Source organism: Daphnia pulex, chromosome 5 (genome assembly GCF_021134715.1).
Source record: "Daphnia pulex isolate KAP4 chromosome 5, ASM2113471v1".
Classification (NCBI taxonomy): Eukaryota; Metazoa; Arthropoda; class Branchiopoda; order Diplostraca; family Daphniidae; genus Daphnia; species Daphnia pulex.
The window spans coordinates 6837133-6863941 of NC_060021.1; the positions used below are offsets into that span (position 1 = coordinate 6837133).

At 39.5% G+C, this 26809-nt stretch overlaps 4 protein-coding genes and 2 long non-coding RNA genes across 16 annotated transcripts; 2 read left to right on the top strand and 4 right to left on the bottom strand.

The window, feature by feature from the left end:
* The first annotated feature begins 194 nt into the window (after window positions 1-194).
* On the top strand, window positions 195-7521 carry LOC124194057 (AT-rich interactive domain-containing protein 4B-like). Its single transcript, XM_046588076.1, has 20 exons — window positions 195-363; window positions 431-538; window positions 605-670; window positions 734-827; window positions 882-1041; window positions 1106-1354; window positions 1417-1496; window positions 1568-1955; window positions 2033-2636; window positions 2697-2959; window positions 3034-3145; window positions 3209-3450; window positions 3514-4055; window positions 4123-4535; window positions 4607-4857; window positions 4924-5554; window positions 5622-5968; window positions 6038-6369; window positions 6436-6555; window positions 6641-7521. Exons 1-20 carry the CDS (start codon window positions 361-363, stop codon window positions 6790-6792), a joined length of 5157 nt encoding a protein of 1718 aa, XP_046444032.1. The 5' UTR covers window positions 195-360; the 3' UTR covers window positions 6793-7521.
* Window positions 7493-8963, top strand: LOC124194061 (ubiquitin thioesterase otubain-like). The gene is made up of 6 exons (XM_046588079.1): window positions 7493-7772; window positions 7847-7896; window positions 8033-8332; window positions 8401-8481; window positions 8539-8658; window positions 8724-8963. Exons 1-6 carry the CDS (start codon window positions 7607-7609, stop codon window positions 8922-8924), a joined length of 918 nt encoding a protein of 305 aa, XP_046444035.1. The 5' UTR covers window positions 7493-7606; the 3' UTR covers window positions 8925-8963.
* A 20-nt stretch (window positions 8964-8983) lies between these two features.
* LOC124194062 lies at window positions 8984-10678 on the bottom strand. Of its 3 annotated transcripts, none has more exons than XR_006874578.1 (4): window positions 10533-10678; window positions 10197-10465; window positions 9412-10132; window positions 8984-9328 (listed from the first exon to the last, which is right to left on the bottom strand). XR_006874578.1 is itself a non-coding variant. In XM_046588080.1 (3 exons), exon 2 carries the CDS (start codon window positions 10317-10319, stop codon window positions 9450-9452), a length of 870 nt encoding a protein of 289 aa, XP_046444036.1. In that variant the 5' UTR covers window positions 10320-10465; window positions 10533-10678; the 3' UTR covers window positions 8984-9328; window positions 9412-9449. The 3 variants fall into 3 exon arrangements, 1 of the variants encoding a protein (XP_046444036.1); XR_006874579.1 differs by having other exon boundaries at window positions 9412-9860; window positions 9925-10465; XM_046588080.1 differs by having other exon boundaries at window positions 9412-10465.
* Window positions 10679-11175: 497 nt separating this feature from the next.
* LOC124194063 lies at window positions 11176-12950 on the bottom strand. 9 transcript variants are annotated; one of them, XR_006874586.1, is made up of 5 exons: window positions 12370-12610; window positions 12143-12283; window positions 11845-12076; window positions 11506-11781; window positions 11176-11433 (listed from the first exon to the last, which is right to left on the bottom strand). It is a non-coding gene; the product is annotated as an uncharacterized LOC124194063 (long non-coding RNA). The 9 variants fall into 9 exon arrangements; XR_006874582.1 differs by having other exon boundaries at window positions 11506-11588; window positions 11653-11781; window positions 12143-12610; XR_006874585.1 differs by lacking the exon at window positions 12370-12610 and adding an exon at window positions 12685-12950 and having other exon boundaries at window positions 11176-11781.
* A 1559-nt stretch (window positions 12951-14509) lies between these two features.
* LOC124193778 lies at window positions 14510-22455 on the bottom strand. Its single transcript, XM_046587736.1, has 5 exons — window positions 21254-22455; window positions 20334-21187; window positions 17668-20256; window positions 15070-17574; window positions 14510-14999 (listed from the first exon to the last, which is right to left on the bottom strand). The coding sequence occupies exons 1-5, from the start codon at window positions 21667-21669 to the stop codon at window positions 14614-14616; spliced, it is 6750 nt and encodes a 2249-aa protein (XP_046443692.1). The 5' UTR covers window positions 21670-22455; the 3' UTR covers window positions 14510-14613.
* A 1394-nt stretch (window positions 22456-23849) lies between these two features.
* LOC124193851 lies at window positions 23850-24317 on the bottom strand. Its single transcript, XR_006874510.1, has 3 exons — window positions 24263-24317; window positions 24097-24201; window positions 23850-23986 (listed from the first exon to the last, which is right to left on the bottom strand). It is a non-coding gene; the product is annotated as an uncharacterized LOC124193851 (long non-coding RNA).
* Between the last annotated feature and the right edge of the window lie 2492 nt (window positions 24318-26809).

Here is a 26809-nt window from a genome sequence, read left to right on the forward strand (position 1 = left end):
CTGAGTCTGATGATGTGGCATGTTATGGAAAGATTAACCGTTGAAGTCACGGAAACTAAACATTCTAAATTCAACATGTACTTGTTATGCAATTTCTTTACATTTTATAATATCGGGTTTGTTAGTCGGAATCTAAATGAGCCTACGCGATCAGAATCAGATTATCCAGTGCGAGCGACATATGTAATTATTCGTCCTGAGCCGTTTTTCTCGTGATAACTTGTACCGGCAACATCGCATCAGCTGAGCGAAGCGTTGAGGGTTTTGTTGGCTTTTTGGAAATTGGTCATTTGTGGTGGAGAAATTTAGGTCATATTTCGCTATCAACGTATATGTTGAGAACTGACCTTCTTCCTGAAAATGGTGAGTGACCACTTGACGTTTCTGAAGAAGTAAATCATCGAATATTCATCTAATTACAATAATGCAGGGTGACGATCCTCCATTTCTGTCTGTTGGGACAGAAGTCAGTGCCAAGTACAAAGGCGCCTTTTGCGAAGCCAAAGTTCGGAAAGTGGTCAAGAGTATCAAGTGTAAAGTGAGTGGACTATAGTAAGCAATTGTGGAATTTCAACATATGGTTTAAATTTATGTTGTTTGATAGGTCATGTTCAAATTGGGCCTTGGTAGCGCTGTGGTTTCAGATGATCAAATCAAAGGACTTCTAAGAGTAAGTTTACTATTACAGTTTGACAATTAAAAAAGAATTTGTTGATTATCTATTTATATGAAGGTTGGTGCACAAGTGGAAGCCAAGCATCCAGAGAAAGCTCAGTTTCTTGAAGCTGTTATTAACAAAATTCAAGACTGCAGTCAATACACAGTTGGTAAGAGGTCCTAAAGCATTGGTTTTTTATATTTGCTAATCCATTTCTCATCAGTGTTTGATGACGGAGACATTACTACCTTGAGGCGAACTTCGTTGTGTTTAAAGAGTGGTAGACATTTTGCAGAGAGTGAGACTCTTGATCAGCTGCCATTAACTCATCCTGAACACTTTGGTACACCTGTACTTGGTGGGAGGAGAGGAGGAAGAAGGAGGTAGGATTTAAATGTTCAAATTTGAAAAATTGTGGTTTTCATGTTTGTTTATCGTCCGCTTAAGGGACGAAAGTAGTGACGAAGACGGAGACGAAGATTCCGAATTGGGACGTCCAGAAAGAAGTGGCTCTGCAAGAAAAGCTGAAGATCGTGAACCTAATATTGGCAAAATTGTGTGCGTTGAAGTTAGTGACAAGAAGAAAGGCAAGGAAACATGGTTTCCCGGACTCATTGTGGCACCTACAGCCCAAGATGCAGTTTCTATTCGTGTCAAGGACGAGTATCTTGTACGATCTTTCAAGGATGCACGATAGTAAGTCACCGTTTTCTCCCTAAATGTGTTACCTGGCTTTTAAATACCTTTTCTTATTTTAGTTACACTGTGCCAAAAAAAGAAGCCATGGAGTTCACTCGTGAAATCGCTTTGAAAACGGAGCACAACGCTCTGAAAACAGGTATCAATCTTTCTTGTTTGGTAAACAATAGTTGAGCACATATTTAAATATATTGTTCCTAATTACGTTAGCTATCGAGAAAGCCATGCAGTATTTGGACAAGAACGAATTACCTGCCCATTGGGACCGTGAAGCGCTTTTTGGGCTAGATGACACTAGCAGCGTTAATGAAAGTAAAGGCGGTTCAGATGGAGACAGCTCGGAAGAAGAGACTCGTGAAGAAAAGGACCATTTTGTGGCCCAGCTTTATAAATTCATGGATGATAACGGAACTCCTATCAACAAAGGGCCAACGATTAATAGTCGCGATCTGGATCTCTACAGGCTCTTCAAGATAGTCAATAAAATGGGCGGATTTAATCGTGTTACTAACCAAAATGGTTGGAAATCAGTCACGCAGAAATTGATTTTGAATTCGGCTTCCAACTCTTCGACCCATGTTAAGCAAGCCTACAAAAAGTAAGCGTGTATAGGATGTGGTTAGGATTTCGATTCTTTTGCTAATCGGATTTTTTTGTTTTTTTTTTTTGCTCCAGATATTTGTACGGTTTCGAAGATTTTTACCGTAAACTCGGTTGCACAATGAATAGCCCACGTGGCCCGAAATCACGAGCGAGACCTGGGCGCAGCCTAATACGGGATAGAGACCGTGCCACTTCCGGGGCATCTACACCGAAAGGTGATCCTGAGGAAGAGGAAAAGATAAAAGTAGAAGAAGAGACGCCTGTACCGCCGCCTGTGCAAGAAGTTGCTCCAGTGATAGAAGCAGCTGCGTCTTCTGTTGTGGAGGAGGAAACTATTTCCGTCGCAGTTGAAGAGGAGGAAGTTGATGAGTCGTCGTCTTCCGTTTCACAGCCTCCCGCTCGAAAGCAAAGAGAACGTTCTTTGCCGCTGCGCTTACAGGATACAATCACAACGAAACCTTTGGTAGTTAAGAAAGAGGAGGAGAGTGGCGGTGACGATGCTAATGAACAGGAAGTCGAAAGCAACAGCAGCCATTCCGTCCGAAGCCAACGAGGCACCCGTAGTCGCATTCCACGGGAAAAATCAGATGAAACTGAGCAGCCAGAGGCCAGTCGTTCTGCAAGAAAACGCGGAAAAAGCAGACAGGAAGAAAAACCTGCCGAAGATGACGAGAAGGTAAGAAAAGAATAGTCAAATGATGAAAAATCAGTCAATAAATATCTATTTTTCTTTCAGCCGTCGCGCGTTAAGGTTAAGGAAGAAGTTGCCAACGGTAAAGAAGATACAGAGAAGAAATCTAAAGGTTCTGCGAAAGATGACACGGAGAAAAAGAATAAGACACCCGGCAGGGAACCCAAAAGTCGCGGGCGTAAGGGTGAAGATGCGGTAAAAGCGGAAGAGTCCAAGAAAACGGAAGAAGAGAATATTTCCGTCGATCAGGACGAACCAACACCCAAGCGAAGAGGTCGTAAGCCACGGGCATTGGGAGATTCTGAAGAGTAAGTTGCTAATCTTCTTTTCTTTTTCATTGTATTGTGCCCTCAAACTGATTTTAATCATGTCTCTTTTTTAGGGATGAAGGGGGCAGACTTCCTGCCAATGTGGATGTCCAGATTGGTGATAAGCTCAAGGTCTACTATGGTGATAAACCCATTCAGGATTCTAAAGTTACATATGAAGCCAAGGTTTGTGTTGTGTAGATAATTGCTTATTTATTGCAATCCTTTAATAATTATTTTTGAGTGTAGGTCTGCGAAATACGTTGTGAGGGATCTATTAAACTGTTTTTGGTTCACTATACGGGTTGGAACACGCGATATGATGAGTGGATTAAGCGAGCTCGCATTGCCGAAAATCTTACCTGGACGCCAAATCGCAAAAGGAGCAAATCAGTTCACGGTCAAGGAACGACTCGCACTAGTTCTTCGGTTGTCAGCGGTAAAGCCGGTCCTGCCAAACGAGGTCGGACTCGTGGGCAAGATTCTTCAAGGTTATTTTATCTTGTTTGTTTGTAGGTGCCAAGTATTACTTCTGACTCATTGTTATTAAACAGATCTGCAACCCCGTCTTCGGTGACGTCTACGTCTTCAACTGGACAAAGGAATGCCAACCTTGCATCAAGTGAGGATTCTGGCAACAAACTCCCCCCTTCTAAAAATAGTCGACGTCGTTCCCGCCGTATTTCAGAGATGTCAAATAATTCAGCCGAGAGTATGGATTCATCTGATGATGAGGAGGAAGAAGGTACGGTTCGTGTACGGAAGAAACCTACCAAAAAATCCTCGGCCACAGTGGAGAGCGAAGAATCAGAACCTGTCGACGTCGAAGAGTCTGATCGAACTCCTCGTAGGCGTCATCAGCGACGCAGGATCTCCGAATCTGAACAAACGCCATCCGACAACAAAAGTACACATGAACCTCCTGTTGGTGATGCTGCAGTTACTGTTGCTACCTTAACCCCTGTTCGAAGAGGCCGGCGTAGAGCTGTAACAGCTCCCGAGTCTACTGTGGCCGATTCCACGCCCGCCAAAGAAGAACATGATGAGGCAGATAAAACCTCGTCGGAGCCTGCAGCCGATCTCAATTGTGTTTCTGGTTAGTCAGTTTTACACTTCGTATTTCCTGTGTTATATTTTAACGATTCTATTTGATTACGTTCTAGGGGAAGCACCTAAAGGGAAAGATTTTGATCTGAAAAAGATACGATCAGAGCTCAAAATGCCGGCAGATATTGCCGCAACGGCTGCTGTGAAAACTTCGTCGCCTGTACCGCCAAATTTGCCGCCACCGCCTACCCCGGTAGCTTTCCCCACTGTTCCTGCCGTTTCCACTGGTTCATCTACTTCTCAGCAGCAACAACAACAACAACCTGTGGATTCTCATGCTTCCGCGTCTGGAAGAGGAGATGATGACATTTATGAATTCCGAGAACCAGAGCCATTTGAGTTCGAAGTTCGTGCCCGACGTGAATCGCCGTTTAGCGAAGATCGAGTTCACCATCGTTTTACTCAGCGCAAGTCAACAAAAGAGGAGGACGAAGAATCCAGTCCGAAAAAAGTTATTGCTTCACCTGTGGTAAAAACTTGTTTTTGTTACTTGTGGTTTTGTTGTGTTGGTATAACATAGTTTTATTTGTTATTTATTAGCGGTCTGGTTCAGCTGAAAGAAGCAAATCCGTTATTACCTCACCTCCTCGTGGTGCTCGTCCGTGCTCAACGGCAGCCACATTGTTAGTTGCACCACCAGAAGAGTGTGAACCGACGCAGCAAGCTCAATCAACGTCTTGTCCATCTCCCGTTCCTTCTCAACAGAACGATGAAGTCATTTCAATAGCGCCTTTTTCAAATGTTCAGTCACCGCCGCAGCCGACGCCACTGCCACCACCACCACTACCCGAGTTTGTGTTAAATTTCATTTGATTGAGATGCGCTAGATTTTTTAATTTGTGATTACCCTCATGTAGGTCGTCGAGTCCCAAGGTAGTGGAGCCACCCGTGGTGAAGGAAGAATTGAAGGAAGATCAACCTCAAGTTTCTACCACAAAATGTTTGGAGCCGGTGCCAACTATTGCATCACCAAGTCCAATACTGCCCATGCCAGCACTCTCTGCCCTTGCTGCTCACTCAGTCACAGCCGCTTCCAGTTCACTCGTCGTTTTTGCCCATAAATCTACGTCTGTAGAGGTCAAACTACGAAAGTCGGAAGAAGAAAATGAGGACGACGACGATGAGGATGCAGATGAAGAAGAGGAGGAGGAGGAAGAAGAAGAGGAAGACTTAGTCCCAGATGACAGTAAAAGCAATACACCACCTTTAAAGAGGGAACGAAGGAAAACTGGCGCCAGAAAAGCCATCAGCAGAGAGTTTATAGAATCTGACGAGGATTCGCCTGAAGATCCTGGAGCGTCGAATGATAGTACACCCAACAAAGCGATTGAAGAAGATAAAGTTTCCAGCGATTCTACTCCGTCGGAAACTGCTGAAGACGACGATCTAGCAGAAAAGAACAATGATGCAGAGAGCTTGCTTGCGCTACGAAAACCCATCTCAAACTGCTCCGGCCTGTTGAAATTAAAGACGGACGAAGATTTAGACGTATGTTTATTTTTTGACTGCCCATCCAATTGCACTTCTTTACATGGCTATGTTTACCTTTTTGCAGGAAAATTCTCTATTGTGCGAAGAAACAATTCCAGGTAGTCCAGTGACTCATTCAGCAGCTCCTTCCTCAGACGGCCTAGACACTTCTCTTCCAGTTCCTTCGACCTCTCGCTCAACTGAAATGCCATTTGCTAGTGCTCCTTTGGCTCCTAATATGCCCCGAACACGGGGTTTATCCGGTGCGGCCAACTCAGTGTCGCGCGCCAATAGAAAGCGAGGTCTTCGTCAAGCATTAGCCATGCAGCGGCCTGGATGTATACGCCCAGGAGGTCCTTCTCTAGTAATGGAGAACACGCCTCCAACCACTCCAGACGGAAGTTTGTCTTCCTCATCAAGTTCACCTCAAGGGTATGGATTGATTTATTTTTAAAACCACGTGAAATGAATTGAATATTTATTCATTTCTTCTGGATTTAGGGATCATGGTGGAATGTCACCAGATCATAGTAGTGTTAAATCAGAGCGCGAATTCTCAGAAAACGACAATGCTGCTCCTGGTGCTCAGGTATCCCAAAATGCAATTGAACTTCCTGTAGTGCGAAACATAGGACCAAGGGCAAGCGCGACAGCTCAACCAGTACCACCACCAGTTGTTAAACGACGAGAGGATGAAGCTTCTCGTCAAATGCAACATCATCAAGAGGAAGAATCGCCTGTCAAACGACGAAGAAGAGGAGCTGTTCTGGGTGCGTCCGATCAGAATTCATCCCGCAGAGGCAGAGGTCACGGTCGGAGTCCAAGAAGAACTGGTGAGTTAATTTTTATTTCATGAAATGAAGTAATAATTAAATTATTTATCATATTCCCGTTTTAAGGTTCCGATAGCGAGGATACAGTAACAGATTACGTTAATTCCTCGAGCATGGGATCAGGTTGTGTGAGCTTGTCCAATTATCAGCCTCGTTCGTCTCGATACAATTTCTGCACAGATCTCGGTAATTAACGTCTTTTCCTATTTAATTTTTCAAACTTAACGCGATGTGTAAAAATTGTTATTAATTTTTTTTTTATTTTACGTAGACCCAGAGTTGGACGCAACACAGCGCATCGCTTCTTTACAGGACAAACTTCGCGAATTAAGACAAACCTACAGTGCATTGAAGGCAAGGGTCATGCTAATCGACCGCCGTAGAAAGAAATTGAAGCGCAAAGAGAAGGAAGCCGCATCTTGATAACATGATGGATTAACAAAATATGCACAATAGGTTTTCTTAATTTTATTCGATTATGACAAGTGACTTTATAAAACAGTTTGTGTTATTTATTTCTAACTGACCGCCGTTGCGATGAATCATGCATTTCCCATTGTTTCTCATTTCATTGTTTGTATATGTGTGCGTGTATGGAATACTCTCTCAACATCCTCGTCGTGGATGCGTGATGACTAGAGCCTTGACAGTCGATACTTCGTGAAAAGATCCACTGGTGGTTGCAATTCAATCAGAATCCTGAAGAAAAAAAGCCCGTATTCCCACTATTGATAAATAGCCAGCTATTCTGGTTAATTTGTTATCTTATATTGGTGAACTGATGTTGGACCTGATTAGAATAACCCCATTGATGATTCATTTAGTTGCCATTTGTTTAAAAATGAGAGAAGCAAACTTTTCCCCTATTGTTAAGGTTCTTGACATGGTAACGTGAAAACTCGCATTTTAAATGATTGATTTCTAATTGTTTTTGCATCCCTTTTCTTTCATTCTCCATCTGTCTTTTTAAATTTCTGAAATGAAGACCTTTATGATTTCCCCACTTTACGCCCTAACCTCAGTTTTTCGTATGGTATTTCGGCCATTTCCTCCCTAATTTTAGAGAAAAAACATTGAGCAATTTCATTTCGGAGATGTTTTACAGCTTTGAAATGGAATAAAATACGATAATTATGTCTTTTGGCGATCGAATTTTGAAATACAATTTATTAGCGGATAGAAAAAAGCTGACTTTAAATCAAATCGCAACGCTGTAGAAGTAGTTGAAGTTTTGTTCATGCAAATTAGCAGCTGTTTGCTGGGGGGTAGTCGAGTCTTTATTTTTTTTGTTCTTGTTTCTTCATTCCTATTCGATTTACTTCTTCCATTGGAATTGGTGACAAAGTGCGTTACTTCTCACTTGGGAATTAACAATTCAAACATGGAAATGGTACCAGAAACGGGTATGTTAATACGGAAATACGTGACGAGTTTTCATTGATTCGTTAATGGCATGTTTTGTTATTTTTAAACCAAGAAATCCAAGATGAAGGCATTCTAAAGCAGCAAAGAGAGATTGAAAAAGAGGTTTGTTGACATTGCTGTGACCAAGAATTTTATAAATGTTAAATGATCTCTTAATATATTTTGGTCAACAATTGTGTTTTGCTACTCTCATGTCAATGTATTTTTATCTTTAAGTTATCTTATTTACAAATAATAGGTTGCAGAGATCCATCCCTTGGTTGGAAATAAACAACCACTGACATGTCTACTGAAAGAGTACATGGATGATCCAATATATACAAATAAGTTGACAAAATTGGCTGGTGTGTATCAGTCGATCAGAAGAGTGCGACCAGATGGAAACTGCTTTTTCAGAGGATTTGGATTTTCCTATTTTGAAAGACTTCTGGATAATGAAGAAGAATGGAAAACATTTCAGGCTATTGTGATGGGCACAAAGGATCAGCTGATATCACAAGGATTTCCTAAATTTACTCTAGAAGACTTCTTTGATTCGGTATGGATCCATAAGAATAAGAAAAATGAATTCCTTGTAATATTGTTTTTTTTTTTTTTTTTTTTTAGTTTATGGAAGTAGTTAACCGCCTTGGAGGTGAGGGGAAAATGGACGCAGAAGAATTAAGTCGAATTTTCAACGATGCCGGGGTAAGTATGAGCAAGAAAACGTTTCGATACTTTGACTTACGTGTGATATTTCTACAGACCAGTGATTATTTGGTTGTTTATCTCCGCCTTGTAACATCTGGACAATTACAAAAAGAGGAAGACTTCTACCAGAATTTCTTGGAGGGAGGCAAGAGTATGAGAGAATTTTGTCAGCAGGTACTACAATAAGTGGGAGAGAGAAGTTTTAAAATCTTTAACTTAATTGTACTCTTAATTTTCAGGAAGTGGAACCCATGTATCGCGAATCGGATCACATGCATGCCATAGCCCTAGGATCAGCTTTGAAAGTTGGTATTCGAGTTGTTTATTTAGATCGAGGTGAAATTACCACTAGTCCTCCAGAACATGATTTCCCAGAAGATTGCACTCCTTCCGTTTATCTGCTATATAGACCCGGCCATTACGATATTCTGTACAAGTAAAGACGAATAAAACCGAAGATATTTCCCTTTTTCAAGAAATGAATTGAGCAAGTTAAACGTTATTAATATACAATTGTATTCTGCATACGACGGCGCAGTGTTATACAAAAAAAAAATAAGCCATGCCAGTTGTTCTTATCTAGAAATGGGTTGAAAAAACGTATTTACAAAAACCAGATTGTTTCGGCGGACTTCCACCTTTCTTCCTTTAGAACGCTGCAACCTGTAACGAAACAAAACACTGCACGGCATTAATAATTTTTTCCGATTTACAAGGATCGACCAGGATTATAATGAAAGGAAACAGACCATTTTACGATACATTAATAACCTAACCCAATGGTGCAAGAACCTCGGTAGTTGATCATATATGGGGTGGTAGGCTCCATCAATGTGTAACAACACTGTGAATATTCATAGAAAATGCATAATACAAACAAACAAAAAACATACTGGCATAGCTAAATATGTGACACAGGGCACCTACATTTAAGAATGTTTGTAATTTGATAGGTTTCCATATCCTCAAACTTGTGCAGACCATTTCTCCTGGGCTCTGGTAGCACACGCGACACAAAATTCGAGTGACATTTGCTTGTTGAAAACATGTAAACACACTCCAGCTGGAAGAGGTACGGCTTGACGGGTAGTCTCGGGAAGAAGTGTGTCATCACCAAATAAATTTATATCTTCTTCACTGAAATTGGACAAAACGTCAAGGGATTCCGCATCAAGTTGTGTTGGGCACATGGGTGAACTGGGCATCCAGTCATAGCAGTCGTCCTCATCATGGATGGTACTGGTGCCGCTGGAACTTTCACTCGTCCGTTCCATTTTGATCTTTTTTGAACCTTCAATGACTGACAATTCCACAGCAGCTGTTCTCTTTAAAGGATAGGTTGGCCTTAAAGATGTAGACATGGGAATAGATGAATCCTGTTTGATAGTTTTGATGAGTCCAGATATCTCTTGAACATTAGCTAGAATACTTTTGAAGTACAGAATCTCTTTTTGAAGTTCATCAATGGTACTGTCCTTTTCCTTCAACTTGTCCACCAGGTATTCGTTTTCTTTCTTGGCTGCAGAGAGATTTTCTTCAAGTCCATTTATGTAACGTTTCTTCTTAAGACGGTTTTCTCTGGCCAGCAGTGCATTCTTTGAAAGCGAGGCGCTGTCTGTGTCTTCATCTGACCTCGGTGATGAAATTTCTGGAATTTTATCTTGAGATGACTTCCCCAGAACAACATTTTGTGGCAATGCCACACGGATTACCTTGTATTGTGGGGTGGAGGCGTGTGGTCCAGACTGAGAAACATTTATAGTTCTGTATGATTTCATTGATTGTGGGATTCCTCCACTAGTAGTGAGCAGTCTGACAATCTTTGTCTCAGGCATTTTGTTGGATTTGTTTGGGAAAAAGAAAAGCAATAGACAGTTTAATCTGTATATGGGAGCCTATGTCGATCGTCTTAACTTACTGAGAACTCGGAAGAAATTTAGCTTTCAGGTGCTCTCAAGGAATTTCTTACAATTTTAGCAATCTGTAATGCACAAAAACATTAAAGGTGGTTAATAAAGGGAAAACAAAATGAAAATGTGAAGGTTTACCTTGAAAATAAGTAGGACAAAGAAAGCGCTGAAAAAATGGCGTACACTCTGGAATCAGTTTTATTTATTCTGTGTTGCTCTCTCTTCTGTCTTTCTCAACTCGTGCTGCTTATCGATACGAACAATTGCATCACTGGCGTTGCCAGATTTTGACCTAAAAATTCAATCGCAATCAAGCCCCTCTGTGGCACCTTCGAGATTTTATAAGTCTCCTTTCGTTTTTTTTCTTGATTAGGAAATTTAAAAATTAAGTTTTCGTATTGTTTTCTCTGTTCGTCATCTTATACTCTCACTGTTGCACCTCTTGTGTGGAATAAAATTTCCGTCTTTTGTCTTTCAAATTAGGGTGGGTCAAAAATTTTTCTGATACGACTATACTATATGACGCTAGTTGTTCGTGTGCCCGTGGTCTCGCAAAATTGAACTGAAATTTGACCCGTTTAAAGGGTCCCTTGATATCTGAATTGCATCAATAACAGCAGCCCATGAAAATTCAAGTTTTCATCAACAATATCATAATCAGGCGGTTGAATAAATAATTTTATTATATGGGCAAATTATACATATTTATTCTTATGAATGGTTCACTGGAACTATTTAAATAGTGCAGGATACATGGGAAGAAGGTGATTAATCAGTAATATTAGCATGAAAATGTCTTTATTCTCCAAATAGTAAATCACATTGGACACCGCACTCATTTCCTTAATTTTATTACTTAGATGTCAAAAGTTTTAAGGGACCACAATAAACTTCTGATTTTTAATAAAGAAATTAAAGGATTACAATAAACTTCTTATTTGAATTAAAAAACCATTCATGAACATGATATGTTTTCCCACTATTTGTTGGGCCAGAATGAAATACAATTTTGCTTGTCAAGGCTCTTGCTTTAGAGTACCTACAAATATAAAAACAACCAAAATGAAATTACTCTATAAACAATCATGTGAAATAAATTATGGAAACAAACTATCTAAATGACAAGCTCCTGTTATGATATCACTTAGGGTATTATGTAAATTGACTGGCAACTTTTCTGAAATAGAAGTATGCCTGAAAAAAAACCAAAATGAAATTTGTCTAAAACAATCATGTCAAATAAAGTATGGTAACAAACTATCTAAATTCTAAATGACAAGCTCCTGTTATGACATCACTTAAGGTGACATGTAAATCGACTGGCAACTTTTGCCATCTTCAAGACAAAACTTTCTGAAACTGAAATGCGTCTGATGATGAATGTAATCTGCAAATAATTTTGTGGTTTAGTTTTCATCATACAGAAAGATTAATTAATAATCAATACAACCTGTCAATTCTATTTTCCACAGCTGCAGCTTTCTTTTTTCTTCGTTACAAAATTTCAACCATTAAATCATGCATGCCTTTTAAATGAGGGAAATTTGTTTTGCATCCGAATAAAGTCTGGTATGCAATGATATCACTTAAGGTGACATGTAAAAACAGTAAATCAATTTCCAACTTGTCATCTTAACGATAAAATTTTCTGAAATGGAGGTATGTCTGATGATAAATGTAATCTGCAAATTATTTTGTTGATTAGTGTTCATCACACAGAAAGATAAGTGAAAAAAATGAACACATACTCTCAATTCCCTTTTTTTGAACGTTTTCCAGTTGATTCAGCACCTACATGTGAACCATCTGTCAATGTGGTACAGATTTGATAGGTAAAGGAACCATCAGTTGTGACACAAGAGGCATGTTTTTCTTTCCTTATTATAATGCTGCAATAGTTAAAATTTGAAATATAAACATAGTGCTTCACAAGATGAAATCAATCACAAACATTCAAACGATCAAATTAAAATACCCACAGTAGGCCATGCCACATTCCACAAGCAGACTGGCTGTTGCAAATTAACGTCGTCTGCTAGTCAGCACACAATCAACTAAAAGTCAATCTGTGTGTCTTTTTCTTGGTCAAATATCTCGCGAACCACAAATAACGTAATGCAAATTTAGTCTTTTCCGTTAAATGATAGGTTCATCTTTCAATTAGAGGTGGTTGCATCCTCTAATTTTAGAAGACATTTTTTTCCTATATTTTAGAAGTTTCCCCTTTTTTCCCCTTTTTGCTCCCAATCTCTCGTTAATTTCGTTAATACTTAAAAAATTTAGTCATTACCTGTGTTAAAAGTCATTCTACATCGAATGGGATTAGTCGCGTCGCGATCGGAGCAGCACGAACGTGTCACGGTCCCGAAAACCCCTTCGACCAATCACGAATCGCCCCAATTCCCCAGGGACCTCTCAGGGTTAATACTATTTGGAGCGCTGTCTGAACTTTTGTTTCTTCAAATCTCTCACCCTTAAAAGGCGGTAAGCCTTCGGCTTTTTAAAATAAGAATTTTAAAAATCTCTCAGGGATCAAGCCCCTTCGTGGCGCCTTCGAGATTTTTATTATTCATTTTCGTTTTTTTTAACGGATGCTTAATTAAAATGGTTAATTCTCTGATTAGTCTTACTTTCCATGGTTGATTGTCTTTGTGAAAATTTCGAAAGGAAAAGAGTGTTTGATGGAAACTATTTGAATGAATAATGCACTTTGGCGGGATTCTGCTTTGCCCTGCCCTCTAGTGTGTGTTTTGACACTGTATTCTATCAACTGTCCGTCATGGCGTCATTGTTGTTGTTTTTTACTTTTTTAGTGAGAATTTTACAGTGTGTAATGTTAAAAAATTTTCGATTTGGTTATTTAATTATGTATTTAAATAAATTTTTAAAGATGGAAAATATATATTGATGGGTTCTTGCGATTGCTTTGAGAATGTTTTTCTTTGTATATACGTTATATTCAAGAATATTGGTTTCGGAAATGCCATAAAGAATCATAAAGAATGAGGAAAAGAAAGAAATTTGGTGAGCTAGTGTTTCGTGGTTGTTATTTTGTCCGTGGCCTTGGTTAGTTCTTCATTTAGATTGATGTTTTCTTAGTACTGTTGATATCACATTATTCTTAGTATAACCTTGTGTTTTTCTTTTTTTCTTGATGTTTTACAGTCAGATATTCAGTGTTGATTCAGATTCTTAGTTGGAAAGTTGTTGTTTCAAATTGGCTGCTGTTGAATATTTGTCTGTTAGTTGGTGCATCAGTTTTGTGAGAAGAATTTGTTTTGAGTGAGTTTTTTGTCAGATATGAATAGTGATTAGTGATATGAATTAGTGTGATGAGTTTAGCTAAAGTTGTGTGAATTATTATGTGTTATAATTTAATGGAGTGAAAGCAATGTAGATGAAAACTGTGGTGAGTAAATCTATTTTAGTTATTAATATGGAATGTTTTATGTATTGAATTGCTGATTTAGGAATGATATAATTGTTTGAATGATTGATGCTTGTTGTATTTTTTTTGCGGAAGATGGTGTTGGCAATTAATAATTTTTATTGACAAAATTTTTTTTGAAATCTCGCTCGAATGGTATGATTGAATCGATTTAATGGATTGTGAAGAAATATATTGAAATCAGAAATTTTTTGTTTGTTATTGGAAGGCTTTTTGAAGGTCGGTTAATATTATTGTCATTTATTAGGATTCTTGGATTGTATTTTTATTGTAAGGGGATGATACATTAGAGATAAGTAGATAGGGCACTGAACATTGCGATTGATAGTTTTCGTCGTGACACCTAGCGGCTAATGTTTGTATTTCATTTATAGTATATAAATTCTAAGTTTTTTAATTGAGAAGGAAAGTAGGCCTAGTGGATTGGAATAGAGAGAGTTGCTGTATATTACATTGTCAATGTACATTCCTCATTGAAAAAAAATATGTTGTATTTAGTCACTTCAGTGAATTCGTTGACAGAATTCTTTCAGTTGTCAGGTCATGGACGTGGAATGAAAAATGGAGTAGAAGCATTTTCTTTTTCATTTTATCTGATTGATGAAAAAGTTTATATTTTATAAGATAACATTCTGGTTCAATGAATGTTTCGTACATGCAGATGTTTTTCAAATGGTTTATTGATTTATTTTATGTGACGAAAACTTGTTAATACATACAATAGTGAGCGTTATTAATATGAGTTTTGAATTGGTACAGTACAGTGTTTAATTAGTTGAAGTAGATAAACATTCCAATGAGAGCCAGAATACATAGAATGAAAATAAAGAGAAATAGGCATTCTACTGAAGACAGATGTCTGATGTTGAATGTACTGTAAAGTGAAGATGATGATGATGTTGTAGTCGATTCCCTGCGTGCAATAGGTCTGGTGATGATGACTCGAAAAAGGGAAGTATTGTCTTCGTTGATTTCTGAAATTGTTTCACATCTCAGGGTAGGAAATTCCATTTCAATTGAAGACGAGGTAGAAGTGTGCGGTAATGGGGCTGTTGGTTGACTGGAAGTAGAGGCGCCTACGTTGATTGTGTCGTGCGTTTTCGTTTTTTTCGGTGGTGCTGGCGCCTTTTTAGTTTTGGTGCTTTTTGAGGGAGGTTCTGTAAAAAAATGGAAAAACAATTCATTTGTTATAAAGTTATTAGAAATTGATTGGGCAGTTTGAAATACTTGTTGTTGGTGTATCCTTTTTTTTGCGTTTTGCAGTCAGTGGCGTGTCGAGCAGTTCAGAGGGTATGAGTCTGGCATCCCAATCTCCGTGCGCATTGTAACCTTTCATCCAAGTGATGAGTTTTTTGGATGGTTGTAGCCCGTTGAGGAACTTTAAATTGTAGCTACTGGGTTGAAGAGGCATGATGCGGAGATCTTGAGCTCGTCGAACGCGAGAGACAGCCACGTAGAATCCTGGGAAAGTGATTTGCGGCATGAAGGGTCTATGATTGAGGTCGACGATTAATTTGGAGCAGGTTTGCCCTTGTATCTTATAGAGAGTGACGGAAAATCCCCAGTCAACGCCGTGTGAAATTGTTTGCAGTTTGATTTTGTTGAGTTTCCCCAGGACGGTGATAGCGAATGGTTTGCTTGTGTGTGTTTGCGATAGAGGGATGACGGCTTCTCCTTCCACTGCGGTGAGACCGATGAAGTCGTTGGGATCGGCGTGTGTGATTTTCACCAAGACCTGCGTGGGATTGTATTGTAGAATGACGTCGTCGTTGTTTCCTTCGGTGATGGCGGCCACGAGTCGTTGGCGATCTTCTCTGGGATCGAGCACTAAGGAGTGAAAGGTGACTGGAGTCCCGTTGGTTAGTCCTCTCCTGGGGTTTATGTTGGACATCAGGAAACCAGGAGCGCCGGTCACAAAGATACCTTTGAACTGTGGTGACGTGGCGTATAGGTAATTCGTTTGAGTCTGGTTCAAGCCGTTGGCAACGATGCCGATGATGGGTTGAAACCAGACGAGTCGTGGACAATTTTGCTGTTGTGCCAGCATCAGCAATTGGTGTTCGTTGATGCGGTAGCGCTCTTCGTTGCTGGTTACCACGATAGGGGCCTTCATCCAAGTTGGGTCTTGCGCAATATCATTTCTGGTAATGACTTTCAAACGATTGATGGTGTCCATTGATCTTGTTCTAGGATCGCTGGATGCGGATCTGAGTTTGTTGAGAAATTCGATGTGTTCTTGATCGTTTTGCGCTCGCATTTGTTGAGTCAATTCAATTTTGCGGAATTGACTGAACAATTGAGCGCCTCGCGTGCTTGGCCCGGTCGATGCAGTGTGAGTATTTGCGGGAGCTTGAGTGCTGACGTACTTAAGAAGGGCGGCGTACAACGATTCGGCTGGCGCTACTGGTGGGAGTTGGTTAAAATCTCCCATGATGATGATGGCTACGTCGCCGAAAGGATGGTTGTCGCCCATCATTTGTTGCATGCGACAGTCATCTTGGGCGAAGAGTTCTGGTCCGACGAAGGAAATCTCGTCGATGATTTTGCACACCATTGTTTCATGTTGCGCTCGCTCTTGAATGTTGGCCAATTTCATGGCGTTCAGTTTCGGCAGAAAGCTCCGACTGTCGTGAAAAATTGGAATCGAAGCGAAGTTGTGCATCGTTCTTCCGTTTGGTAGATTGCTGGCCGCGATGCCAGTGGGAGCGACGCAGGCCACCGTGAACTGCAGCGCTGCAGCTGCTTCTTGAATGCACTCGGCAAGGAATGATTTTCCAGTGCCGGGTCCTCCGTGCACGAGTAGATGGAAGGGTTTCGGTTTCGGCCCTTGTCCATCTTTGAAGCGCCGGAATTCCTCGAAGTAAGCGTTGGCAATATTCCATATGGCTTTTTGAGAAACATTGAGTTTGTCAGACAGTCGGGTACCTTGAGGGAGGTGTTGGTTGGTGGTCCAAAGTCCGGGAACGACGGTGTCGTCATTGCCGTCGGTAGATGGTGGGTGAATGATGTCGGCTCGCAATCGGGCTAAAATACCGTGGAGGTTGCTGTCGTCGTTGTCCGATCGCAGCATGTGATTGGCTGAGGTGGGGGTTTGCGGCGTCGCTCGTTGATGTTCTTGCGGCTGGAAGAGGCGCCGCAGAGCCAACGCGGTAGCTTGGTAGTATTCCAAGTGTGAGTGATTGGCTCTCTCCAACAGGTCGTCGGCCGAAGCTCTGTCGCGCAAAATGTTGATGTTTTCTTGAGCCGCCGTTGCCGCCATGGTCTCTTGGATTCGAATCTCGTTTGAAAGAAGCGTCGATCCTTCTGGAGGTTCTAGCGTTGATCGTAGAGACTCGCTTCCGTCTTTTTTGTTCCATTGCTTGGCGCACTGGCAACGATGCTTACTGGCCGCTGTTCTATCTTCGCCGGAAATGCGCAGTCCGTGGGCTGCGTTGGTGATCCATTTTGAACGAATGCGATTAAGGAACGACGGACCTTCTTGATTGTGTCCGTGTTCCAGGATGTGCATGTACTGGCACAGATCGTTCCAAAAAGTTGATCCCGGTAGGGTACTTTTATCGGCGGTTTCAACTTGCCAAGGGCGGTACAGCGTTAGGATATAATCGGCGAATTTCCGTGCTTGTGACGTCCACGCGGCGGTGCGTTGTCTGGGTTTTGCTGTTGGAGGAGCTGGTGGTGGTCCTACTAAAACAGGAATTTTTGTTTTCGATCGGATCCTTTGGACGTGAGTCTCTGTGTTTCATAATGATATGAAAATAAAAGAATGAAAAGTCGATTAGTATAGAGTTTTGATTTGTCTGGAAATTTAAGCAGGTGTATGTTTACCGTGAAGGGGATGGCCTATCAGGAATTCGAACGTCGCATTCACTGCTCGCCCTCCTGTGTCCGGTTCCTCGTTGTTTTGATCCGTTGGTTGCTTCTTCCAGTGTTTTGGAATGACGTCAATGAGAGCTACGTACTCGTATAGACTCAACAAATGCAATTCTTCACCTCGGTAGGCGTAGTGTATATGTTGCGGAACGGCGACTATTTTCTTGTCGCTGACGTAAATATTTGCTGTTGATACGATGTTTTCTTCGGATTGGGTCGCGAGTCGATTCTTGTCTTCGGGGGAGAGGACCAATGGTTCGGTTTGGTTGAAAAACTCGTCCTGCGTGAGATCGTCATCCACGTTGTGAATCACTACGGTGTCTTCGTGATCAGAATGATGATTTAAATCGTTGATCTCTTCGATGTTGGTGCTGCTTTCTTCGTCATCGCTGATGATGTCTTCGTCGCTGTTGATTTCGTCGTTCTCTTCTTCCATGGCTGAATCGTTGGTGTCTACATCGTCGAATTCGTTGAGGTTGTCTCCCGTGCTGGTGGGCGAGGTCTCGCGGTGGTGTTTAGCGTATGCTATGGCGGCTGTGACGTAAGCCACCCAGAAAGTGTCGGAGCACAATTCGGCTGGCATTCCTTGAATGGCTACAGCTGCCATGGGAGCCGATATTTCGATGGCTCCACTTAGTTGATTGACGATTCGGTTGAGGTAGTGCATCCCAGTGCGAATGACGGTTCCGGTATCTGCCGCTTTGGAGGGATGGAGTTCGATGGTTCGTCGTGCGTGGTGGAGAAGAGACAGCGTGTGAGCTAATTCGGCCGGTGGTTTAGTGACGTATTTCAAAACGTAGCAGAGGGCGGCTTTGGTTTGAGCGTCGCTTCCAAGTAGACTGGCGTTAGTGTTGCATCCAACGACCGCTGATTGAACGGGACTGTAATCTACCACCAGTCCGTTCCTCGCGATCAGAGCTCGATTGACTTTTTCTTGCTGTTCCGTGGTCAGGGTGTCGAACTGCTGTTGCAGGTCTGCAGGAAGTGTTAGCGTGGCGGTTGGAGGATCGGTGGGTGGCGTGGAATCCGAAGCGATGGGCGCGATGGCGGGCCGTTTTAAGTAATACATGATCATTCGGTTGTCACGTATTGCTACTGGAATGTTGCAATAATTTCGCTTGGTGGTGGTGGCTTCGGCTGGTGGTTGAATGGCGGACAAGACCTCGAAAGAAATGTCTGGCTTCTTGGGGTCGGCTTTGATTGCCACGATTTGTTCGACACCCGTTTCCTCTCTCAAGTGCGTTGGCTTGCCGAATCGGCAACACACTTCACCCGTTCTGGTGTGGTAGCACGACGGGCCGTGAACGTGCACGTTGCTCAAGTCCACGGTGCGTTGGAAATCTTGGATGAATTTCCTCTTTTCGGTGACGGGGTTGTTGCATTTGAATAGGGCTGCGTGAGCCGGAGATTCGTTGTGGAGATCACGCAGGAGATGACGGACGTGAATCTCCGGTTGAAGTTGAGCCATGACGGTACGATTGATGGCGCTGGCGATGTGTCTTGCTAGAATTGGGATTCCCCCAACTGCTTGCAGCATCGACGGAGTGAGTCCTCCCCAAAAGAGGCTGTGCATGTGGAGTGATCCACGGCTCTGCTCTTCTGTGCATCCGAAAGCGGCAATCGGTGTTCCAAAAATGCCCGCTTTGCGATGGGCAAGCGGTACAGTCTTCTTTTTGCTCGCACTGTCTGGAGGTGTTCCGAAAAGGTGGCTAAAGACGCTGTTGGACGTCTTGTAGTACATATTTGCCGCAAATGCCGGTCCTTCGGCCAGAAGGATTCTGAGAGCGGACGGATGAATGGGGATTGAGTGAAACTCGGTTTGTTGTTGGCGGAGGGCTTCGGCGAATCCGTTTTCAGTAGCTGGGAAAGTGGCATTGTTTTTCATGTTTAAAGTTAAACGAATATTGAGCAATCCGTGGATGTCGTCTTGGGAGATGGTGTTGAAAATGGTGGGTGGCCCGTAGTAGCGCACCATATTCATCAGATGTCCGACGGCCGCTTTTCTTTCTGCCGCGCTGTACGGAACTTTGCGGTTGACCAAAGAGATGTGTGGTGTCATTTTGGCCAGAAGAGCTTTGGCTTCGGTCGTGTTGGGATGGTTTTTGGCGTGTTCCAGTTGCCCGATGAATGCTGGGTTTGCAATCATCTCGCTGAATTTTGTCATGGACACCGTGTTTGAAAGTACGCTGGCTTTGACGGCTCGGGCTGCAGAGTGTCGTTGCATTTGATCAAACAGTAGAAACTGAAAACGCAAGCATTTGGCAAACTTGCCACTCCATTGATTCTCCATGTGGTAGACATCTTTTTGGGGTACGCTGTTCGTTCTTCTAAGTCCTTTTCCCAAAGGAAAGAGGTGAGGGAACGCCGAATAAAGAAGATGATGGTTTTCTTCGAATTCGTTGATAGGTTCTGCACTTTGTTCGATGTCGATGCAGTTTGGCTCTGCTTCTAATACTTCTTCCGGAGGGGAATCGTTGGGAATTTCTTGCGCGGTAGCTTGCTCACCTTGAGGGTTGTTTGATTCTCCTATGGACGCGGCGATACCTGAGTGTTATGAGGAAAACAAATTGTGGTTATACAGTGTTCGTGTGTGAAAAAGAAATAAATCACGTGAAAATTACTTTGAAATGCTATGGCTGTCGCCGAAGTGTTGTTTGTTTTCGGGTCACCGGATCTTGTCAGGAAGGACATCGGGTAGCCAGTTGGATTCTCCTCGATGAGTTTGTCCTGGTCGTCTTCGTTCACAGGCTGTGGAATTTGTTCATGAACGAGTCGATCGATTTCGATTTCGCATTTATCGCCAACAACCGTAGCTTTTTGGATTAATTGATTTGAGATGCTTTCCAGAGTGGCGGTCATCTCTTCCGAGTCGTCGATGGTGATGTCTCGGTATCTTGAATTGCAAGCTTTTAAAGCCGCCAACCACATGTAGATGATGGCGGAGCGAACACGAATGGGTTTAAATGCGCGATGTGACTTGTTAACCGCCATTGCCGCCCACTGTAAATCTGACCCTACGAAAGCGATGCTTATCGTGTCGTAAATATTGTCTAAGCATGGGAAGGTCCCCGTGTGTCGTTGAATGCGAGCTTTGCGAATTTCTGTTTCGAGCTGCGGCCCGTATTGGGGAAAGACTATTGCGTGTCCCAGTTTGCCACTCTGGCGTTCTCCGTGTTGGTAACCGGATAGTTTAATGATTAAGACGAACAATCTTGCAGTAGCAATCACGTATTCTTCAGCCAATGTCAGGGTTGGCAAAAAAATGCGATCGGCGTTTCCGAAATCGACACCTGCTGCGAGAGATAAGATGGGGATTTTTCTACTGTGAATTGCTGTTTCGTAGCATGGTAAACACAGGGTAGCGTGTTCTGTATCCTGTCCGTCGGATGAAGCTGCTGCTTGGCTTGTGACGAACTCACGGTGCAGGTAGTAATAATGATTGTTGCTTGTTGATTGGTAGTAACTAACCATGGGTCTAATAATTCAAATTTGTATATTATGTATAAGAAGATGATAAGTCTGTAAGTGAATGTGAGTGTACCTGAATTTCAATGGGATGCTGAGTAATTCCTCTATGTCGGTATCGGACATAAGTAAACTGCTCAGTTGATCGATGGGTATGGAATGTGCTTGATCAGTTCCCATTTCGAAAGCTTTCATTCCACAGCTGGCGCAAGCAAATAGTTTAGCTTCGATGTTCCATGATTGCAAGAACTCTTCGACGATGCGACTCATGTCGTCTTCGGTGACGTTTTGGTTTACTTCGTTGATGATGTTGGAAATTATGGTTGGACGAGGTGCGTTTGGATCCAGATTGGCAGCAGCTTGCCAGTTGTCCATTAACGTGGTGATTTCAGGAAAGCGGCCGAGTCCAGTGTTGGTTACGAGATTCATCAGGGCTGCCACGATATTTGATTCTGCATTTTCCATTTGCTCAACGGAAGGAGCATGCTTCATGTGTGTGGAGAGCAGCTCTTGTTGAGCGTTATAATGAACGGCTCCTTGTTTTTGTATTTTTACTTTTGCTAAATATCTGCGTTGATATTCTTTTTTCTTTTCTTTTTGGTCATGTTGTTTCGTGTTGAGTGTAGTGCTGGTGTGCTGATTTGTTTCTTGTTCTTCTTGTAGTGGATGCTGTGTGACGCTCGGAGTTGGATTTGTTGTTGCTGGTTTGGGTAACTAATGAATGGAAGAAAATGAATGTATTATTATTTGTTTAGATTGACCAATGTAATGATTCTGTTATTGTTAATATGTCTTTATTTGTTTAAAAATTTATGTCCAATGTGTCGTTACTGTTGTATTTTTGTGATTGAAATATATATTGGTGATGGAACTTCAAACTTAACTTCAAAAACTAATTACACAATGTAGTTTTTCATGAGTTCGATTTGACTCAACAGTGTTGGTAAATCTTAAGCTTAATTTTAAATGAAATATAGTTATATGTTTGAAAGTTGTTTTTAAAGCTATCGGTAGATGGTGTACACTTATTGGATAGATTGAATTATTATTTTGAAACGAGTTTTTTTCATGACAATTGTTTTTGACATTATTTGTAGTCCGAGAAACCAAATTTCGAATTAAAAATCAATTATATGTCATGTAAAGATAAATTGTAGTATATTTGAAAATTTTGACACAAATATTTATCAACATAAAATTACAAAATTATCGCTAGATGGCGTTAATTTAGTGATAAGAATAAATTTTTTCAAAGTGAATCGATTTCCATTTGTTTTCAGATTAATGATTATTAAATGTGATAAACATTTTATGATTATTAGCCTTTTAAATATATGTTATACGCCATTTAATGATAAATTGTGGTATATTTCAAAATGTTTACATAAATATTTATCAACATAAAATTACAAAATTATCGCTAGATGGCGTTAATTTAGTGATAAGAATAAATTTTGTCAAAGTGAATCGATTTCAATTTGTTTTCAGATTAATGATTATTAAATGTGATAAACATTTTATGATTATTTCCCTTTTAAATATATGTTATACGCCATTTAATGATAAATTGTGGTATATTTCAAAATGTTTACATAAATATTTATCAACATAAAATTACAAAATTATCGCTAGATGGCGTTAATTTAGTGATAAGAATAAATTTTGTCAAAGTGAATCGATTTCAATTTGTTTTCAGATTAATGATTATTAAATGTGATAAACATTTTATGATTATTTCCCTTTTAAATATATGTTATACGCCATTTAATGATAAATTGTGGTATATTTGAAATGTTTACATAAATATTTATCAACATAAAATTACAAAATTATCGCTAGATGGCGTAAATGTAGTGGTAAGAATAAATTTTGTCAAAGTGAATCGATTTTAATTTGTTTTCAGATTAATGATTATTAAATGTGATAAACATTTTATGATTATTAGCCTTTTAAATATATGTTATACGCCATTTAATGATAAATTGTGGTATATTTGAAAATGTTTACATAAATATTATCAACATAAAATTACAAAATTATCGCTAGATGGCGTTAATTTAGTGATAAGAATAAATTTTTTCAAAGTGAATCGATTTCCATTTGTTTTCAGATTAATGATTATTAAATGTGATAAACATTTTATGATTATTACCCTTTTAAATATATGTTATACGCCATTTAATGATAAATTGTGGTATATTTGAAAATGTTTACATAAATATTTATCAACATAAAATTACAAAATTATCGCTAGATGGCGTAAATGTAGTGGCAAGAATAAATTTGATCAAAGAGAGTTTATTTCAATTTGTTTTAAGATGAATGATTATTAAATGTGAATGTGATAAACATTTTATGATTATTTCAATTTTTCTGCGTTATTCATAAATGAAATTATAATGTTTTATGAATTTCAATTAAAATGATTTATCAACATAAAGAATTTGGAAATTTATCGCTAGATGGCATATAGTTGTGGGTTAGAATAAATTTGATCGTAGTAGACATCAATTTAATTTTTTTAAAGAAGTATTCATTCGTGATTAAGTTGTTGTAAAATTACTTCGAGTTCGAAAACTCAATGTAGAATTTAATAATGTTACGCTATTTATAGATATTATAGTTTTTGAATTATTTATTTAGTTATCAATACATAAAGAATTTAGAAAATTATTGCTAGATGGCGTTTCTTTAAATAGTAAAAATTATTTTCACTCAGCAAGTGTTTATGTAGATTTCATTTGTTACTTACTGTAGTTCTTGAACGAATATTGGTTTGTCTTATTGAAGGAGTATCCGAATGTGAAATCTGTAATGAAAAGAATATTTAAATAATTATTGATTTATGTATTTAAAAAATGAATCAACTTAATTAAGTGACTTTTTATTTATGTATTCTTTATTTATATTCATTTATACTTCAGTCATATGGATGTCTTGAAGTTCGTGATGACTGCAAGACGGAACTGGGTTTTCAATTGTAGATCGAGTTTTCATTGTTGATTGAATGCCAATCTTGGATTGCTGTAAAAATTGGAGTTATTTATTAATAGATTGTAGTTTATGTAAAAATAAATATAATTACTTGTTGAAATGGTTTTCCAGTTTTCAACTTTGATGCATTTGTTTTGTTTTCTACGGATAATGGTATTTTCTGTGAAATTCAAAAAGTTAAATTTTAAACATGGTGAAATTCTTAAAATGAAAATAGAGTACATCTGTTATGGTTATGGTTATTTACCTGTTGAATTTGTTTTCCTTTTTTTGATAATACTTCATCTGAATTTTTCTTAGTTGAACTACAAACCTATTAATTTAAAGGTTATAACTGTTTGTTGATCGAAGTTTAAAAATACGATATTCGTAATATTAAGAAAAACAAAACAACTGCTCCATATAACTTTAAAAATGACAGAGCAATTGGTAAAACAACTGCTGTATAGAACATATATAAAAAAATGGCAGAGCAGTTTTGGCGGAAACAAAACTGCAATACAAGGTGTGGTGCACTTTATTCCGACATACGAATGGGAGGGAAAATATAAAAATGGCAGAGCAGCTTTGACGGAAACAAAACTGCAATACAACGTGTGGTGCACTTTACCCCGATATACGAATGGGAGGGAAAATATGGTCTGCTTTCAATTTAACATAGTCAAAAGAAAGTGACGATTGACTCGTACGTAATTGATTGAAAGCCAATAATTACACGTCAGTCAATCCCTATCCCACTGCAAGATCCACGCCGTGTTCCGGGTACGGACGCTAAACCTTTCAACAGTGTCTTCGAATGTCCCCAAGAATTGGTAGATCTTGTGCATTCGGAATAACCACACGGGGGTTCTAGAGTCAAAAGGTACAAACGTCGATGGCTGTGATTTTTACATCCAGTAAATTGGAGACCGCACCTGACGTGAATTTTTACACACAATAAGAAAACATAGCAAGATGAAAAAGAAAACACAAAAGCATGCTAGACGGATAGATTGCTGTTATCAATGTAACGTATTCAGCGGAAATAGCCAAAAGGCCTATCCATTCAATACGTTACACTATTATTAGTTTTTTTTTATGTAAAATTAAAAGTATGTGATTACCTGTGATGTATCGTCGACATTTTGAGTGGACAATCCTTCGCAGGCGGAAATCTACGAGAATATAATAAGATTGAATACTCTGCGCTATATCAAGCGTAACTGAATACGCATGGTGGTAACTTGCATGCTATGTGCCAAATTTTGCGCAATTTATGTCATCGTATTATTTAAAAAAAGCGTAAGTAGTAAAATAAAAATTTAACACTATACTTAATGAACATTGCTTGAAATTTAACGTTTATGATATTTTTTTTAATAATGTGTTTTATTAAAAAATGCTCAACATTTCCGCGTCGTGCGCAGGAATTTCCTATTTGTATGTAATACATGCAAACTGGTTATAAAGGAGATACATAGCATGTAGTTTTGTTTTTTATCGCTAGGTGGTTATTATTTTTAACAACTTTCAAGTTTTGTATTGTCTTTTTTTGTGATTTTAGTTATTCTTTAAACGGAAATAGAGCTAACTCAAATTGTTTCGTATGCGCCATAGCCAAAAGTCGTGCGGCTAGTCTACTAGTCCGCACCGTGGGGGTGGATAGTTGAAAAATGCTGCAGACTTGGCTAGATTGACTGCATGCGACTTTAAGTTGTTTGCTTGTTTATGTTTAGCTCTCATTTACTGCAGATTGCCACGAATTAACGAATTCTTCTAACAAAAACAAATTCAATACCCATTTCATCATTTTTCTAGAAATGAACACTTAGTTTGGGCAAACTGCATTAAAATAACATTTAAACAAGCAAACATCTTCTAGTCGCATGCACTCATTTTCATTTTTTATTTAAATTTAAATAAATATATTTATGAGTTGGTTATAATTACCTGAGATATATTGTCGGGTATATTATCAACATTTGTAGTTTGTTTTATATTTGCTACTTTATTGTCATTGTTATGGAGTCCAAGTGAATCTAATTCTTTAAAGCAATTTATACACAAACGTTGTCCCGGATAAAAATGGAGATTTGATGGTGAATTCACTTTTATACATAAAGATAGGTTTACGGTACGTACACCAAGTGGTCGTTTTGATTGTTGGTGAACGTCAAAAGGATTATCGCATTTTTTACTTTGTTTAAACGAGTTAAATCGATTCGTGAATGTTGATTTATGATGATCACAAATAGATGGAATGTGTTTCATATCAGTTCTGAAATGAATAGTTTGACGAATTTCTTCTTCTAAATCATCTAATGTATGTAAGTTAAAACTTTGTTTTACATAGCGTGATAGAAAACAAGGGGAATTCAAATGAATGCCAACCGAGCACCGCTCGACTGAACTTTTACTAGCCATTTATGATGGGGTTTTTTTACGATTATTATTACACACGCACAAACACACGCACACCAAGTTTACTGTAATCACTTTTGTTAATAGAATTTGAATGCACTTGTTAATGAATTTTGTTGAATGAACTAATGTCAATTCACGATGAACTACGCGCGAAAAATTGCCACTGCTACAAAAGTTGAAGTGAATACAAAAGGGACGGTATGGAAATTGTAGAAATATGGAGCACGGAAACTGT

Bases quoted from the DNA above. Each gene is read 5' to 3' on its own strand.
- LOC124194057 (XM_046588076.1), top strand. The intron at 2,960-3,033 runs GTAAGTTGCTAA...TCTCTTTTTTAG, and splicing joins GCATTGGGAGATTCTGAAGA to GGATGAAGGGGGCAGACTTC. The intron at 6,370-6,435 runs GTGAGTTAATTT...TCCCGTTTTAAG, and splicing joins TCGGAGTCCAAGAAGAACTG to GTTCCGATAGCGAGGATACA.
- LOC124194061 (XM_046588079.1), top strand. From the start codon at position 7,607: ATGCAAATTAGCAGCTGTTTGCTGGGGGGTAGTCGAGTCTTTATTTTT. The intron at 8,333-8,400 runs GTATGGATCCAT...TTTTTTTTTTAG, and splicing joins TAGAAGACTTCTTTGATTCG to TTTATGGAAGTAGTTAACCG. The intron at 8,482-8,538 runs GTAAGTATGAGC...ATATTTCTACAG, and splicing joins GAATTTTCAACGATGCCGGG to ACCAGTGATTATTTGGTTGT.
- LOC124194062 (XM_046588080.1), bottom strand. From the start codon at position 10,319: ATGCCTGAGACAAAGATTGTCAGACTGCTCACTACTAGTGGAGGAATC.
- LOC124193778 (XM_046587736.1), bottom strand. From the start codon at position 21,669: ATGAAGCATGCTCCTTCCGTTGAGCAAATGGAAAATGCAGAATCAAAT. The intron at 21,188-21,253 runs GTACACTCACAT...TTGAATTATTAG, and splicing joins AGCATCCCATTGAAATTCAG to ACCCATGGTTAGTTACTACC. The intron at 20,257-20,333 runs GTAATTTTCACG...CATAACACTCAG, and splicing joins GACAGCCATAGCATTTCAAA to GTATCGCCGCGTCCATAGGA.